The 18,830-nt window shown below is 41.4% G+C and overlaps 1 protein-coding gene across 1 annotated transcript in view; it reads left to right on the plus strand.

Annotated features, from left to right (window-relative positions):
- The window catches only part of PPARGC1A (PPARG coactivator 1 alpha), a 102,201-nt gene extending 84,502 nt beyond the window's left edge, over positions 1–17,699 (plus strand). Inside the window, exons 10-13 of the mRNA XM_081332451.1 lie at positions 1,081–1,201; positions 7,290–7,411; positions 9,003–9,154; positions 12,834–17,699. Of these exons, the coding sequence (XP_081188577.1) occupies positions 1,081–1,201; positions 7,290–7,411; positions 9,003–9,154; positions 12,834–12,931 (493 nt within the window). The 3' untranslated portion in view covers positions 12,932–17,699. The remainder of the gene's footprint in view (positions 1–1,080; positions 1,202–7,289; positions 7,412–9,002; positions 9,155–12,833) is intronic.
- The last annotated feature ends 1,131 nt before the right edge of the window (positions 17,700–18,830 follow it).

Here is an 18,830-nt window from a genome sequence, read left to right on the forward strand (position 1 = left end):
GACTGAAAGCCTGAAAATGATGATAAATAGATAGATAGATAGATAGATAGATAGATAGATAGATAGATAGATAGATAGATAGATGATACAAAGATATAGATAGAGAGTGAGAGACAGAAAGAGATAGATGAGAGAGAGAGAGAGGATAGATAGATGAGAGATAGATTATAGATAGATAGATAGATAGATAGATAGATATATAGATGATAGATAGATAGATAGATAGATAGATAGATAGATAGATAGATAGATAGATAGATGATACAAAGATATAGATAGTGAGAGACCGAAAAAGATAGATGAGAGATAGAAATATAGATAGATAGATAGATAGATAGATAGATAGATAGATAGATAGAAAATACATATAGAGATAGAGAGTGAGAGAGCGAAAGAGAGAGAGAGATAGGATAGATGATACACAGATGATACATAGAGATATATAGTGAAAGAGAGATAGAGATAAAGAGATAGATATATACAGAGAGATATAGAGGTAATGGATGGATTGATAGATAGACAGGTTTGATGATATAGAAGCATTCAAAAGCATTCAATATATAAAACCATTCTGTTTTCACTTCCATAACATTCTGTAATGTTACTGCCAATGTGAATGCATTTTGCTTTCATATTTATAACTTTCCCTCGGTTAAATAAATAAATTTGAAAAGATTTTAAGATATCCACCTACAATGTAATTCCTTGAATTAGGAGTAATTTATTTTGGCTGTGAAGGGCATGATGGCTTAGCGGTTAAAGAAGCTGAGCTTGTCAGCTACAAAGCTGACAGGCTGGGGTTCGAGACCCCAGCTCAGCATAATGGGGCGAGGTCCCATTCCTTGCTCCTGCCTAGCAGTTCGAAAACAAGCAAATGGGAGTAGATAAATAGGTACCATTTCAGTGGGAAGATAACAGTCATAGCTGAAGGTAGCACATCTGAGTTTGCTTTGTTTCGCGTATGCCCCAAAATAAAATTTAAAAAGCCAACAGAACCCAAAGGATGAAGCCCGCTGTTTTGATTTGTGTCCTTGGGGAAGTTCTGGCCCTTGATTGCAACAATTCATTTTTGTTTCTCAGATATGACAGCTATGAGGAATATCAGCACGAGAGGCTGAAGAGGGAAGAATATCGCAAAGAATACGAGAAACGGGAATCCGAAAGGGCAAAGCAGAGAGAAAGAGAGAGGCAGAAAGCAGTGGTAAGCTCTCTATACAGATAACACTGTTGTGTTGAAAGACGTGTTTTTGTGTGTCCACTTGTGATGTTCGTTACGCAATCTCCTTGAATGGAAGGAACAAAATAGCCACGTTCAATCTTTTTGCATGCATTTCTCAGGACTCCCATGCTTATATTTTATCCAGTTATTCGGTATCAGCCAGCAAAATAGCTTCAAATTAAAAAGCATATGGATGTACAACAAAAATAAAATTCTGATGTTGACACTTTCTCTGTAGCGTGGACACAATTCTTTAGTTCATTGCATGCCACCCTTTTCCTAGAGAGCGTTCAGTGTTTTTCCTCCATAATGGTTACCCAAAGAACTTTATAAGGTAAAGGTAAAGGTTCCCCCGCACACGCGTGCTAGTCGTTTCCAACTCTAGGGGCTGGTGCTCATCTTCGTTTCAAAGCCGAAGAGCCAGCGCTTGTCCGAGGACGTCTCCGTGGTCATGTGGCCGGCATGACTAGATGCCAAAGGCGCACGGAACGCTGTTACCTTCCTACTGTAGTGGTCCCTATTTTTCTGCTTGCATTTTTACGTGCTTTCAAACTGCTAGGTTGGCAGAAGCTGGGATGAGTAACAGGCGCTCACTCTGTTATGCGGCACTCATGATTCGACCTGCCAAACTGCCGACTTTCTGATCAACAAGCTCAGCGTCCTAACCCACTGAGCCACCACATCCCTTTTAAAGAACTTTATACTGTGATGCATATCATCCAAACCCCAAAAAGCCACACAGAACAAACTCAACATGGAAGCAAGTCCTGCCATACATCAAAGGAACATCAGAGGTTGCTGCCAGGCTCCTTCAACCCTTGAGAATAACAATTGCTCACAAACCCACAATTACTTTCAGACAAGAACTGTTGGAATACATTGTTGGAATGTATTTTTGTGCAACAACTACAGTAGTATTCAGCCAGTAGATGGCAGCGTTTACAAGTTTGGATCTATGGTATATACTCTATGCTCTTTTTGTCTGAAGTAGAATTTCCTGTTTCCTGTCAGAGTTAAACACTTAAGCAGTAAAGCACATGGTGACTGTACACTTTGTTTGATCGGTGGTGCTATATATAAACAGAATTTCTAACAAGAAGTAACTGAGATTCAAGGATAAAATACAGAAAGCAGACAGCACCAACACTATATACAAAGTCAGCTGCAACAACTGTAGGACAAACAGGATGACAACACTATATACAAAGTCAGCTGCAACAATTGTAGGACAAACAGGACGACAATTGAAAACTAGAATTTATGAGCACCAGCTGGCAGTCAAGCGGCATGACCAGAAATCCCTAGTCTTGAGCCATGTTGACAGTAAACAACACCAGGACAAAGGCAAAATCATCAGCCATGCCAAAAACCGTCACGCACACAAATTCATCGAAGTCTGGCACTCTGCAAATGGATCTATCAATAGAGGCATTGACTTGGAACCAGCATATGAACCTCTTAAGAAACTGGACGATCCAAATGACCAATCAACGACAGAAACAACCTCCTCTCGACTAGTTGAATTTTGCGCCACATATACAACCAGTTGCACAACCAACTGACGCACATAAACGGTAGAGAAAGCAAACAAGGCACTTTACTCAGAATCCCACTGAAGGTGTTACCTGGTCTGGTAACGAAATGTCCAGGAGCTAAACAGCAACCTCGGAGAACGAGCCAGTGCCAGAGTCTTCAGTGCTACAGCTTGATCCCCAGTGGGTTTATCTGCTCTTAGAAATAGATGGTGCCGATTCCCTAAAGCAGAGGCCCCCAACCTTTTGGACACCAGGGACCGCTTCTGTGGAGAGAGGTTTTTCCACGGACTGGAAGGTGTGTGGTTTTGTGTGTTGCCTGCATCCTACGGATGGGGCTTTGCTTGTTTGTGTGGACCAGTTGCTGGCATGCCGTGGTCCGGTACCAGTCCACGGACCAGGGGGTTGGGGACCCCTGCCCTAAAGAATAGATTTATCACTGGTTAAATTCAGCCTGAGAGGTGCTGTGGTTTAATGGGTGAGGCATTGGGCTAAAAACCAGGAGACTCTTGAGTCCATCTTAGACATGAAGTTACCTGGATGACCTTGTGCCAGATTGTCTCTCTCAGCTCAAGGAAGCAGGCAATGGCAAAGCACACCTCAAATCATCTCAAGAAGAATACTTGTCCAGGCTGTCACTAAGACTCAACCAGGGGTACTTTTGAAGGCACAAAAATAAAAATTGGGGCTTCAAATTCAGAGCCAGTATATCTCGTAATGCAATTGTTGATGTTAATAGCAGATGATAGTATGTGTCTTTCTTCTACAATTTCTAAAAGTGCTTAGCTAGCTCCTATGGGTAAAGCACTGGCAGGGTTAGTTGCATCTTCTTTGTTTCCATTCATATCATTATAAAATAATAAATACATACGGGGGAACCTGTTTGCATCACCGATGTATGTCAACTACTTGGGAAAAGTGCTCAGATGATGTTAATCTAGTCGAGGAATGAAACATCTCCAAGAACAGAATATAATAGGGTCGGAAGGGACTTTGGAGGTCTTCTAGTCCACCCCCAGCTTGAGCAGGAGAACCTATAACACTTCAGACAAATGGCTGTCCAGTCTTTTTTTGAAAGCCACAACTTCTGCTTCATTGGTTGATTGCTCTCATTGTTAGGAATTTTTTTCTTAGTTCTAGGTTGCTTCTCTCCTTTATCTCTTTTCCATCCATCGCTTCTTGTCTTCCCTTCAGGGGCTTTGCAGAATAGCTTGATCCCCTGTTTTTGTGGCAGCCCCTCAAGCATTGGAAGACTGTTATCGTGTCATTCCCAGTCCTTCTTTTCACTGAACTAGACATACCCAGTTCCTGTAACTCTTCTTCACATATTTTAGCCTCCAGTCCCCTAATTATTTTCATTGCTCTTCTCTGCACTTTCTCAAGAGTCTCAACTTTCTGAAGAGCCTCGGTGGAGCAGTGGGCTAATGCCTCCTTAAGTAACACCAGCTGCCTGCAGTTAGTGCAGGTTCGAGTCCCACCAGGCTCAAGGTTGACTCAGCCTTCCAGCCTTCCCAGGTAGGTAAAATGAGGACCCAGATTGTTGGGGGCAATTATCCTGACTTTGTAATAATGCCGCTTGGGGGGGGGGAAGCCCTAATAAGCAGGGATATACATAGTATGAAGGCTATTGCTAAGCACATTGATTTGTGCTTTAAATTGTAAGCCGCCCTGAGTCTTCGGAGAAGGGCGGGATATAAATGGGATTAAAAATAAATTTTAAAAAAACCATATTTTTTTTGTATTGTGGTGACCAGAACTGGATGCGGCATTCCAAATGTGGCCTTGCTAAAGCTTTGTAGTGACAAAGCAGAGAACATCAAAAATCCAATAGTTATTGCATTCAGTCTGATCCATTCTCGCTCTCAGGAGAGACTGCAGCGGAAGCCATTCTAATACGCTGGGAAAGATCATAGAGCTGAAACGTTCGCACCACAATCACAACAGGCAGGTCGCCTTCCAAATGGCACAACGGTTGACCGTTTAAAGAAACAGCTAGTTCAGTGTTTCCTGTGCCTGGAGGACATATGGTGCCTTTCGGTGTTAAATTTCAATGTCTACATTAGAGCTCTTGTACTTATTCCCTTAATTGTACTTTACCCAGCCCTTTTTATTTTTATTTTTGTTTGGTGTTTTTTTTAAAAAAAAAAGCGGAGTTGGTTTTTCTTCCTCTCTAAACAAGAGAGAAAAGGTGGAGAAATGAAAGCCAAAAAACTAATTACACCCGTGACAAATTTCCATGGAAGCATACGGGAAGGATCTTATTGGCATCACGGCGCTCCTTCGCGTTCTCCACCTCAGTTTGTGAAATTTTATGGGTTTTTCTTTTTTTCCCCTTCCAATTTGGGCATTTGATCGGAAATTGAGTGTAGGAGAAAATCTGCTGTTATGCTCCATCTGGTCAGTCATTTAGGTTCAACAGCCAAATTGTTTCTTACCAAGTGATTCAGCACAAGGTCAGCAGTTTGGCGGGTTGAATCCCGACTGCCGCGTAACAGAGTGAGCGCCTGTTACTCATCCCAGCTTCTGCCAACCTAGCAGTTCGAAAGCACATAAAAATGCAAGTAGAAAAATAGGGACCACTACGGTGGGAAGGTAACAGCGTTCCGTGCGCCTTTGGCGTCTAGTCATGCCGGCCACATGAGCGCGGAGACGTCCTCGGACAAGCGCTCTCTCTTCGGCTTTGAAACTGAGATGAGCACTGGCCCTCCTTGCATCTGCCTCATTAGCTTGGCTTTGTCTAAAGGGCCCTTCCCAAGCTGCAGAGGTCTCTCATGGAAGAATCTCAGAGTGGCCATCATCGCAGCCTCTGAAGCCTGGGGCAGTTTTAAGGAAGAGTTGTACAATGTCTGTTTGTACGTTTGAGTGATCTTTTGGGACAAGAGCTGAGCTAGCCAACTGAGAAACGTGGAATCGGGGACAAAACCCAAGTGTTATGAAAGCACAGTGAGGTCCCATAATCAGCCCAGCTTGGGAAATGCAATACAAGATGTCGATGATGATGATGATGATGATGGTCATAGGCGCCTTGGGTGCAATCCCAAAACAACTGGAGTACCACTTGAACACCATCATCGGCATTGACAAATTCGCCATTAGTCAATTGCAAAAGGCGGCCTTACTAGGAACTGCTTCCATCCTGCGACGAGATCTGTAACACCATCAAACATCCGCATCTGCCTATCCCAGGTCCTCGGTAAGGACTCGATAGGTAGACAGAAATGCCTGATCCAGTCTGAACATCTGGCTGACTGTGCGAGGATCAATAATAATAAAAAGCATGGATAGGTAGCTGGAGTTGTAGGTTGAAAAAGCTGAGCTTCACCATTACAGCTACTTACAATCTGCAGTAAAAGCCATTTATTTACTCAGGCCGTGTCCTTGGCATTCCTGAGAGAGCTTTTGAGTACTATTTTAGTTCCTAGAGAGGGTGGGGGAGAGAACAAGAAGAACCGCAGCAGCTACAGGATAACAGTGACACTGATAAGCCTCTGAAGCTAACTGCTAAAACTTTTGCTCCTTGAGTTTCTCCTTGGCCACCATTGAACTCTTTTTATTCAACTGACCTATCTTTAAACTTGTTCTCAGATCAGCAGCTGAGGGACGCTTGTAATTCCTCAGAGATAAAATTACAGTTTGGGGTGGTTTTTTTTTTTAAAAAAAAGTTCTATCTTTCACTTCTTTCCTCTGTATCTCAAAATGGTTAATATTCAGAATGAGTTTATCGCTTCCAAGGAAACATGACCCAGTCCAGAATGGAGCAGCTAAGTAGCTAAGTAGCACTTGGAGTAACTGCATCCAGTTTTGGTGGCCACGATGTAAAAAAAAAGATGTTGAGACTCTGGAAAGAGTGCAGAGAAGAGCAACAAAGAGGATTAGGGGGGACTGGAGGCTAAAACATATAAGGAATGGTTGCTGGAATTGAGAATGTCTAGTTTAATGAAAAGAAAGATTAGGGGTGACAGGATAGCAGTGTTCCAGTATCTCAGGGGCTGCCCCAAAGAAGAGGGAGTCAAGCTATTCTCCAAAGCACCTGAGGGCAGGACAAGAAGCAACGGATGGAAACTGATCAAGGAGAGAAACAACCTGGAACTAAGGAGAAATTTCCTGACCGTGAGGACAATTAACCAGTGGAATGGCTTGCCTTCAGAAGCTGTGAATTCTCCAACACTGGAGGTTTTTAAGAAGAGATTGGTCAACCATTTGTCTGAAATGGTATAGGGTTTCCTGCCTGAGCAGGGGGTTGGACTGGATGACCTCCAAGGTCCCTTCCAACTCTGTTATTCTGTTAAATCAAAGAATCCGAGGAATTGAAAAAGCATGTTTGATCATCTCATTGCTGAACATCTGTAGAGATTTAGGCACTGACAGCTACCACATCAATACTCAGATGTGTTGCTTCTCAAGCGTGTTTCTCCTTCACTGGGAAAAAAAAATACTTGAGGACATGGGAAGACTCTTAGTTTTATGCACTCATGGAAATACCTACCATTTTGGGCTAATTTATGTAGAAATTCTGTACCCTTTCTTCTTATGATCAGGAAGAGCATCGCGTCATTTATGTCGGCAGAATTGGACCTGGCTGTACCCGAAGGCAACTGAGGGACCAGTTTGAAGTTTTCGGTGAAATTGAGGAGTGCACAGTGAATCTACAGGATGATGGGTAAAATTACTTGTTTTTTTCCCCCCCTTTTGGCTCTCCTCACTCAGAAGAGGAAAAATTAAAATATACTAAACCCTAGATTTGAAAATTGGCCATAAAAATACAATAATATCCAAACTATGGTTTTGAAATGCCTTTCCTCTTCAACGCGTGTTTATGAATTTAGCGATGGTTGAGATTTCTGTTCCATCAATAAATGTGTCAGGATTAATGTGAGGATTTGAAATTTGAAATTTATTTATATTATTCGGTCAATGGCCAGCAACCTAAAGCAATAAAAAGAGAGATAAAAGAGAGCAATTACAGTCAGGATCAAGAGGGAGAAGAGAGTACAATTATATACTGGAAACTGTAAAATAAATCAAATATGGTATATTCTGAACACTTCTATTACAGTAATGCCATCTCTGTTCATCTGTGTTCTGTAAATCTAATATAATAAAAGTATACATTAAAATTTTAATATATATATATTAAAGATATATGCCCTAAGCTATTGTGAGGATAAACACCCTACCAGTTGTTCATTTCCGGCACATGATAATATTTACAAATTTGTCAGTGAATCATTTTTGCAATTCTGTTACGTCATCGTTTTTAGTCAGTTTGTGTGATCTTCTTGCATGAACTCTGGACAAGTATATGATCTACTTGTCTCTGGAGATTCTCAGTCATCCAGGCCATGGTTGTCCCCAAAGTGCTTTTTCAAAAGGCAACCGGGCCTTTTGAGAATTGAAGAAGCTTCTTGGATAAGAAGCGAAACAAAGAAAAAATAAAGAAGTCCAGTTACCTTTAGAAAAAGCACCTTGGGGACTATGTGATCTACAATTTCTCCTTCCCCTTTGAAAATCTGCACTTTGAGTCATTTGGTGATTTTTCAATTCTGACCTGGTTTGCGTTAGTTTGAATAGCTTGCTCTTGGGCAGCCAAAAATCAGGCCTTCAGTTTCTTTTTAGCTGTAAGCCAGACATGTCAAACACAAGGCCCGGGGGCCAGATCCGGCCCGCGAAGTGGTTTCATGCGGCCCGCGAAGCCATCCTGGAAACAGTGAGGGAACGGCCCCCACTGCCTTGGCCCTGGCCCAGAGACCCTCCTCCTGCCAAAGACCCTCAGATCTGTCCCACTCCTGCCCAGGCCCCCATAGGCACCCTTGATGCCAATGATGTAGAGCTGGCCACGCCCACCCATTAGGCCATGCCCACCCAGGCTATACCCACCTGGCCCCCTGAGGGCAACCGCAATGCTGATGCGGCCCTCAGTGAAATTGAGTTTGACACCCCTGCTGTAAGCCATTGCCAGGTTTTATCTTTGTCTACTTTCCTCTCAATCTTTTACAAATATTTACCACATAATGTTTTGCCTTGGCAGCATTCTGTTCATGTTTTTATTACATTATTTCGATGTTCAGTTTTGTCTGACTTGAAGTAAACCTCTCCCTTTATTTCTCTGGAGCAGGTATACTCTTATCAATATTGCTACGAGGTTGTAACTTATTATTATTATTTATTATTATTATTATTATTATTATTATTATTATTATTATTATTATTATTATTATTATTATTATTATTATTATTATTATTATTTTCAGAGATAGCTATGGATTCATCACTTACCGCTATACTTGTGATGCCTTTGCTGCACTAGAAAATGGAAATACTCTACGCAGATCCAATGAACCTGCCTTTCAACTGTATTTTTGTGGACAGAGGCAACGTTGCAAGGCTAACTATGCAGATCTTGGTACGGTGTTTACTATTAGCTGAACGTAAGAGTCAGTTTTGGTTTGCCAGAGGGTTTTTCTAATTTTTCAGCTTGCTTCCACTCCTAACTCCCCTAAGAAAGAGTATTTTAAAAATACACCTGATTCAGGAACAGGGTTGTTGTTCCTTATCTAAGGACTGCGTAAGGTCTCTTAAAAATAACTGTATCCCCCCCCCCAAGATTTTTAAAGTGAGAAATTGTAAAAAGGTACAAAATTATAATGTAAATGCAATTCTTTTGCACCAAGGGGCAGGAAAGATTGGATCTGCTGCCAAATGGGCTGTGGCTTGCCTGATGGTTTCCGATAGGCTTTCTAAATATTAACTTTTTCTAAAGCAATGGAAAGTTGGCTGCTTTGGAAAAGATCAGAATGTGAACGAAGTAATTCATTGGGAGAATGTCTGTCTTTCTTGCTCATTCAGGTTGCTTAGTTCAGTCTCTTTATTCCAAGCCAGTGCAGGATGGAATAGGACAACTCACAACAGCCCACTCGCCGTGGTCAACTCACCATTGCCAATTCGCCTTGGGCCAACTTAACACAGCCAGCTGTCCAACTCACCACCGGACAACTCGCTGTGGCCAATTCATCGCAGGACAGTTCAACAATTTTATTTCATTATTTAAAATAATTTTAAGCCTGTTTTAATTTGCCTCATTCACAGTTTTCATTCTCTCCCTCCTTTGACATCCTTTCTTTAATGAGTCTACTCCACCGTGTCTTCGATATTGTGTGACTTTTGTCCTGCGGTGAGTTGGTCGTGGTGAGTTGACTCTGGCAAGTTGATTGTGGTGAGTTGACTGTGGCGAATTCTCCTAGTGCCACGCAGAAATGGGCAGAACATTATTAGGACAGCCAAAAAAATAAATTTAGGTTTTAAGTTGGCAAGTGCCAAAACCTGCATGGTGAATAATTACGAGCAAACACCAAGAGCTCCACTCCCATATCCGGCTGGTTTGATTCGGTAGTCCCTTTTCTCTAGAAGCCTAGAGCAGCTTTGCCTAGTAAAGGTTTTGTGTGCAGGCAGTGCTCAACTTACAACAGTTCCTTTAGCGGCCGTTCAAAGTTACAACGCCACTGGAAAAAAAGCGACTTATGACTCTTTTTCAGACTAATGACCTTTGCAGCGTCTCCATGATCACGTGATCCAAATTCAGATGTTTGGCTCATACTTACGATGGTTGCTTCATCCCAGGAGGTCAGGTGATCCCTTTTTGTGACCTCCTGATAAGCAAAGTCAAAGGGGGAAGGCAGTTTCACTTAACAACCGGCTTACTAGCTTATCAGCGGCAGTGATTGATATAACACCTGTGCCACAAAAGGTCGTAAAATGGGGCAAAACTCGCCTAACAGATTCTCACTTAACAGCACAAATTTGAGGCTCACAAGCACTACCTTTACGCTAAGCCGTTCATCATTCCGAAGGATCTTATTAAATGTCCATTTTTATATTAGAGTCAGACCAATATTATTATTCTCTTTCCGAAGTTAAGTGGAGAAGAGACACTACGATTAGCCTCTCTTAAAGGTTTCATTTGCTTCTGGGGAGAGGGTCAAAATTAAGATCTCTGCACAGCGCTGTTCCTTTCGCTGGGTGCAGTACGCTCTGTTCTGCCTCTGTTTTGTGTGCCGTGGGGGGAGAACACAAGGCAGGCGTTTTCCCCTAAGCCCCAGATGCTTCCTCCGAGTTGCAGTGATAACTGCAACATGCATTTGTTTAAAGTGGACGTGCGTTCATTCGCTGGCGAAAAGAGATAGTGTAAAGTTGCCGAAAGCCACCGGCTGCTGCAGAGATAGAAAGCTGGGTGAAAATCTGAACATTAACAAATCATTTGTCCCGATAAAACCCACTCAAGATGGATGGAAGTCTTGACTTGATTTGACTTATCTTCCACACTGATGAAGCCAGGGATGTTCGTAGTATCTCAGAACATCTAGGATATAAAATAAGTGGCCTGACAGACAGCTGCTGGAGCATTATTCATTACTAAGAGCAGGCTCTGCGTAGAGGCTCTCCAAGCCTCCTCCATGCCAGAATTTCATTGTGATTTTTTTTCTCTTTTATATCAGAAATGATCGGGCCATTATTCTGGGGGGAAATGTCTGTGGATGTCAGGGGAAATCGTCCAAATTCTGGAGGGAATAAATAAATTAAACAGGGAAGAGGGAGGTGGGGAGGGGGGTAGCTTATGGGGGGGAAAAACATCAGGGCATATCCTAGATTAACCCCAAACAGCCAATCACTAAAGGCGATTGATTTATGGAATAATTCAAATATATTTTATTCTACATAGATTTTTTTTGGAGAAGCGGTGTGGTTAATAGGACTGTCTCGGATGAGATTGGAATGTTAGCCTGCTGTACTGTGAATTCATCAAAGAGATTATATGTATAAAAATATAGTGACCAATATTCTATTCTATTCTATTCTATTCTATTCTATTCTATTCTATTCTATTCTATTCTATTCTATTCTATTCTATTCTATTCTATTCTATTCTATTCTATTCTATTCTATTCTATTCTATTCTATTCTATTCTATTCTATTCTATTCCATTCCCATTCCATTCCCATTCCATATTCTATTCTATTCTATTCTATTCTATTCTATTCTATTCTATTCTATTCTATTCTATTCTATTCTATTCTATTCTATTCTATTCTATTCTATTCTATTCTATTCTATTCTATTCTATTCTATTCTATTCTATTTTCCAATATCTATTCTATTCTATTCTGTTCTGTTCTGTTCTGTTCTGTTCTATTCTATTCTGTTCTGTTCTGTTCTGTTCTGTTCTGTTCTATTCTATTCTATTCTATTCTATTCTATTCTATTCTATTCTATTCTATTCTATTCTATTCTATTCTATTCTATTCTATTCTATTCTATTCTATTCTATTCTTTCCATATTCTATTCCATTCTATTCTATTCTATTCTATTCTAAAAAAGGGGGAATCTCAATACAGCAGTCAAGTAAGAGTATCAAAGAATATTCGGAATGGATGCAGCCACTGAAACGTGTAGAATTAAAATGAGGGTCTACACTAATTCTGCCTAGCGATGCAACAGTGTCCTTCTACTATCCCTCTCAATGCATGTCATATGTATGGGTGTAACTGTACAGGTGGTCCTCGACTTAACAACAGTCCATTTAGCGACTGTTTGAACTTACAACGGCACTGAAAAAAGGTCATAACTGGGGGAAAACCAATTTCCTTGGTTGCTAATTGAATCGCTGCAGTTGTTAGGTTGGTAAGTGAAGCTGGCTTCCCCATTGGCTTCGCTTGTCAGGAGGTCAGAAAAGGGGATCACATGACCCCTGGGGGACCATGTGACCGTTGTAAATATGAGCCGGTTGCCAAGCGTCCCAGGTTTGATCACATGACTGTGGGGAATGCGGCAACAGTCCTATGTCCCTTTTTTTTAGTGCCGTTGTAACTTTGAACGGTCACTTAATGTCGTGAGTTGAGAACTACTCACATCAGCGTGGCTGCTTTGAAATGACCCGACTTCAACTCCCAGAATCCCCCAACATCCCCCTGGCTAGGGAATTCTGGGAGTGGAAGTCCGCCTGTCTTAAAGTTTGAAAACAAACAGACACGCTGAGCTGCTCCGTCAGGGGACCTGAGCACGCCTGAAGGGTTTATTTTTTTCTAGATTCAGACGACTTTGATCCTGCTTCGACAAAGAGCAAGTACGACTCCATGGATTTTGACAGTTTACTTCGAGAGGCGCAAGGGAGCTTCCGAAGGTAACGCGCGACACGGCGAAGAAGAGCGGAAAGGTGCCACAAATAACGTCACAGACACGTCGTTCGGTCATAGCCAGTAAAGAAGCCATTACTCACGCACACCTCCTCCTTTGCATCCTCCCTTACGAAAACATGGTTTACACAGACGAGGAACGGAGAGGCATCTGGGGCCGATCCCAACAGTAGTGTCATAATCCCTTAAGTTCCAGCGCTGCTTTTCCAAGGTGAATGAGGTTGTGGGTCTTCGTTGTGGCAGCAGTTCCATAGAGAATCGAGTCCAAACAAACTTAGAAAATATGTACAGAACGGCATTTTTCCAAACGAAGAAATTTGAAACGTTTAGCTGCCGGCATCTAAGATAACACACTGTGTTTTTTGGTGCTTTCTTTTATTTTATTTTTTAAAAATTCCCTTAAAGCGAGCTTCCCACACCGGGTTGTTTTAATAAGATGACAATCTTAAAGAGAACTGCAGATACCGCAAAACCCACGGTCCATTCTTGTGTTGTTGTCAGGGGAGGAAAAAAAAACAAACAACACCAGTGGAAGGTGGAAAAACATCGGGAGGATTTTAAATGTTTGCTGTTTTAATTGTGACTTCCATTTTTTTTATTAACCATCAGCGTGCTGAATAGTTTTCCTTCTTTTCTTTCTTCCTTGATGAACCAACACGGTGTTACTCTGCAAAGCAGCCGAGGGTAGTAAACCTTCATGAAGGAAAGGAGAAAAGAATATACAGTTAGATGACCGACTACATCTGACAATGTAGCCCAGTATTTACCCTTGTTCAATGGAGTATTTTTATTTTATGTACATAGCGTATGGGAATACAATGCGCGCTCTCTCTCGCTCTCTCTCCTTGGTTAGAGCTATGCGTGTAAATGCAGTGTCCTTTTAAAAAAAAACAAACCTGCTGACTTTTTTCTTAATGGAGAATATTCAAATGTAATTATACAAGGCGAAACAATATTGTACACTAAACGTATTTAGAAAGCTGAACTTAACGCTTATCTATATTTGATTGTTAAAAAACTAAAAATAAAAAGTGAAGCGGGCGAGTGAATGTATGAATGTGTGCACTGGATGGGGGAAAATGCTGATGCTTTTTTACCATATCCTTCTTCCTTTCCTTTAATGATCGGAATTCAGCCAAAGTTAAGAATATTCAAACCTCCCTCGTTACACAATGAGCAGAGGAGCCTCTGTCTGTTACGACTTTTCACAGCCATAGGATTGTTATTTTTGCTGGTCATGTTAAGGCAGGTTGAGTGAGGATGTGCTGGGACTTAGATATAGATTAGAGATTCACAAAGCCTTTGGTTCTTCTTCTGGACCACTCAGTATAGCTGTTGCAGATGGCAAAAGCTGTCTTCCAAACTAGAATGGGCTGGATTTGAGAATTAACTTCTGGAAAACTGCAGGATCCTAAAATGTCAAATTGGAGCGGAGCAGAAGAGAAGTGGCGTTATCCTGAAGGAAAGAAGTTCTCTAGAACTTGTGGGTCAGGAAGTAAGCCAGACCTGATATAGACATTTATTTACTTTTTCCTCTATATTCATATCGGACACGAAATCGGAGTCTTGCAACCTCTTAACTAAGGTTCTGAACAGGATCTACAGAACTCCGACCAAATATTTCTGGTCTGACTTGCTGAAAACACATTTGTCTGGATTCGAATTGGGAATTGGGTATGTCTAGTTTATTGAAAAGAAGGACTAGGGATTTATTTATTTTATTTTATTTATTTTATTAGACTTATATACCGCCCTTCTCCCGTAGGACTCAGGGCGGTTCACAAGGTTTTTTAAAAAAAACAATACAGCAAATTACAAAAATTAAAAACAATTAAAATGATTACATTAACCTTGAAATAAAAACCCCAATTAAAATACAATTAAAACCCCAGTTAATACTCTCAGTCCAGGCCAGAAAGCTCAAAGAGCCAGGTCTTCAGGTCCCGGCGGAATGAGCGGAGGTCAGGGATGATATGATACGGTAGCAGTGTTCCAATATTTGAGGGGCTGCCCTAAAAAAGAGGGAGTCAAGCTGTTCTCCAAAACATCTGAAGGCAGGGCAAGAAGCCAAGGATGGAAACTAATCAAAGAAAGATCAAACCTAGAATTAAGGAGAAATTTCCTGACAGTGTGAGAATGATTAACCAGTGGAACTACCTGCCTCCAGAAGTGGCGGGTCCTCCAACACTGGAAGTTCTTGAGAAGAGATTGGACAGCCATTTGTCTGAAATGGTGTAGGATCTCCTGCTTGAGCAGGGGGTTAGACTAGAAGACCTCCGAGGTCCCTTCCAGCTCTATTCTGTTGTGACCAGTTTGACGTCTAGGATTATTTGGTATTTAGTCCAATAGATATCAGTGAGATAGTTTAGCACAAACTTTGCAGTCTAGCTTGGCTGAGCTTAACAGTACTGTCCTGTTTACACTCTCATTTAATGTAATTTTTGGTGCAAACTTGTCTGGGAATTGGATTTATCTTAACTTTGCCTGGATCCTGACTTTTTTTCAAGTCCTGTCTTAACCACCTAGGTATAACCATTATCTCTATTTTTCCTTCCTTCCTTCCTTCCTTCCTTCCTTCCTTCCTTCCTTCCTTCCTTCCTTCCTTCCTTCCTTCCTTCCTTCCTTCCTTCCTTCCTTCCTTCCTTCTGCATATCTTTAGTGCTTTTATATACATAACATTTATTAAAGTGTGTGTGGGGGGAGATGTTTCTCTTTTTTTTCTAGGAGATCTCATTATTTTATTTACTGCTTCTTAAATTGTAATCCTTAAGATCAGTTTTTATTTTATGTATTGATAGTTTCGAAACTAGAAGACAGAAATCTTTATAAAAAAAATTAAGCTTTTTCACTGCTGTGACTTTAATTCGATAAAACAAATTATTGTGGTACAGAGCACAGTTCTGCTTTTAAAATAATGCTGTGTTTCTGAACACACTTTCTTGAGAAGCCAGTAACTTTTTCATTGGCAGCATTCAGTAATTACCTATGATTTTAAATGTATACATCCTGTATAAACATTAACTTTCATTCCTTTGTTTACTTAAAGAGGCATATTTATCAGTTGTGATTAACTATTTATTATAAATTATGAGGTGACTAAAATAATAAAAAAGGCCAGTGGAAATTTTATACCTAAGATGCACACCAATTGTAAGGTTGTTAAATGTATAGTAAGTTTTTTTTTAAAAAAATGTCTTTTTCCCCCCCTTATGAAACAGTGGCTCTTTCCTTCCCTTTTATTATTATTTAGCTATGCACTATTATGGCCTTAGGAGCCCCCATAACTTTGTGGGGGCTTTCAGAATTGTAGAATCCATTTGTAAGTTTCTGGGCTGACATAGTGCAAGCTGCTAAAAAAAACCAACACCACCTAATTTGTGCAGCCCTTCATCTCATTCATACCTTGTTTGTTCAAGTCATTCTTGTCCATTGCTTTACTGGATTTCAACTCAACACACACCATTACACGGTGGGTCCTCCTCTTACGTCTTCCCTTTCATGGGGGCTGAAACAGGGGCCATATGACAGGTGTAGGCTACCACCCCGAGATAAATGAGGACAGTGAATGTTTCAAGGGATGAATGAGTTCCTTCGGCATTAGCAAGACTTCAGGCACATAGTTGTGTCCCCTTAAAATTGCCCAAGGTCCCCCCCCAAAACTGAAGAACACAAACGTTTAGCTCCACCCATTAAACCTCTTTGGAGATTCTCAGTCATCCAGGTCATGATTGTCCCAAAGGTGCAACTGGACTTTCTTTGCTTTTTCCTTAAAGATGTTTCACTGCTCATCAAAGAATTTTCTTCAGTTCTGGACTGAATATACATCCTTCCATTCTCCACCATTCAGCCAGAACTGAAGAAGCTTCTTGGTTGAGAAGCGAAACATCTTCAAGGAAATACAAGAAATTCCTGTTGCCTCTTGAAAAAGCACCTTTGGGGCTCCACCCATTACTGAGGCCTCTTAAAGGGTCACAAAATTGGTAAAATGCTCCTGTTTTTCTGATAGCCCTAATTTTAGGGCATTCGCTGCTTTTCCATAAAATGCCAGAGTTTCCTCTGAATGCGTCAGGCTCTAAGAAATGTATACTGTCCTTCGTGGTTGGTCAAAATAAAACAAAAGGCTTATGCCACAGAGGATACAGCAAGATCTTTTGTAGGCATTTCTCTACCTGCTTATGCAGAAGAATTAATTCTTTAAGTATAATTGAGCTCCTCTCCACGTGCATGCTGAAATGTACGGGCTCGTTCAAACACAGTCCATAGATTTTTTTGTATCAAGGTATTTGTCCCTATGTACAAAAAATAATACATTTACCTGGTGGTGCAGTGGTCAGAATGCAGTATTGCAGGCAAACTCTGCCCGCAGCCAGGAAGTTCGATCCTGACCAGCTCAAGGTTGACTCAGTCTTCTATCCTTCCTTCTGAGGTTGATAAAATGAGATTGTTGGGGGCAAAAGGCTGACTTTGTAAACTGCTTAGAGAGGGCTGTGAAGCACTGAGAAGCGGCATATAAGTCCAAGTACTATTGCTATTGTTAATACATTTTTGAAAGCAGTGAAAGAGGGAGCAATTGATGGGTGGTCAGTTGTGGCATCTTTGCACAGGAAGAGATCTTTTCCCTGTAGTGCAGGATACAGGAGAATTGGATCACATGGATAAAATTTTCTGCCAAGGTCTCCCGTGTGACACTTTCTCACTGAAGCAGAAGAAACCACACAGGGATTCCTAGGTGTTCAGGGAGGTAGGACCCCTGCTAAGCAACCTAAGTGGAAGGATTTATACTCCTTGCAGACAGCTGGTCATTTGCCTTCTTTTTAGAGAGTCGTTGAGGCCACTTGGACCTTGATGACACAGACAAACCTCCAAGTGGCCTCAACAACTCTAAAAGGATGCAAATGACCGGCTGTCTGCAAGGAGTATAAATCCTTCCACTCCCCACCATCCAGTCAGAGCTGAAGAAGCTTCTGGGATGAGAAGCGAAAGGTCTTCAAAGAAAAACAAAGAAAGTCCTGTTACCTCCTGAAACGGCACCTTTGGGACTTTTCTTTCTTGCCTGTTCCCATCATTAGAGACAAGGCAAGCATTTTTTTTAAGGAAAGATCTTTCAATAGGACCTGTCCTGTCTCTGGAACAAGGCCCAGGCTTCAGAAGGACCCAAATCCAAATAAGACCATTTCCATAGCTTCCGTCTCCTACCCAGTTCCGCCTTTCATGAGAGAAATCCCTCTTGCTTTGGGAAAGGATTTGAAGCAAAAAAAAAAAAAAAGTCCGAATGTCTGTTTCTTCCAGGTGTTGTCAGGAAAGGGAGAAAGTGGTGTGTTTGGCTCCCAATTGGCTGGGTGGGCTGAAACCTCACCCAAATCCCATTTAATTTTGGGAGGACAATTCAGACATGATTCCCGTTGTTGTTTTTTTCCTTGTGCCCCACATTCAGAGGGACTCGGGGAGTAGAATGAAGCACCATTGAAAGCGTTTAGAATTGAGTAGGAAAATGTTTTACGACTCTGTGTGTGAAACACAAGCAGCTGTTACAACTGCAGTTAGTTTTCAACTTATAACAGTTCGTTTAGTGACCATTCAAAGTTGCAGGGGCATTGAAAAACATGACCTATGACCATCTTTCACACTTACGACCTTTGCAGCAGCCCCATGATTTAAGTGGATGAAATTCAGACACTTGGCAACCGACTCCTATTTACGACAGTCGCGGCGTCCCCAGGGTCACGTGATCCCCAATCGTCAAAGTCAACGGAGGGGGGGGAAGCCAGATTCACTTAACAACCGGGGGATTAAGTTATCCTTTGCAGCGACTGACTTAAAGCCTTTGGCAAGGAAGGTCTTAAAACGGAACAAAACTCACTTTAACAAATGACTCGCTGGAGAAGGGAAA

The sequence above is a fragment of the Vipera berus genome (genome assembly GCF_964194415.1).
Source record: "Vipera berus genome assembly, chromosome: 7".
Classification (NCBI taxonomy): Eukaryota; Metazoa; Chordata; class Lepidosauria; order Squamata; family Viperidae; genus Vipera; species Vipera berus.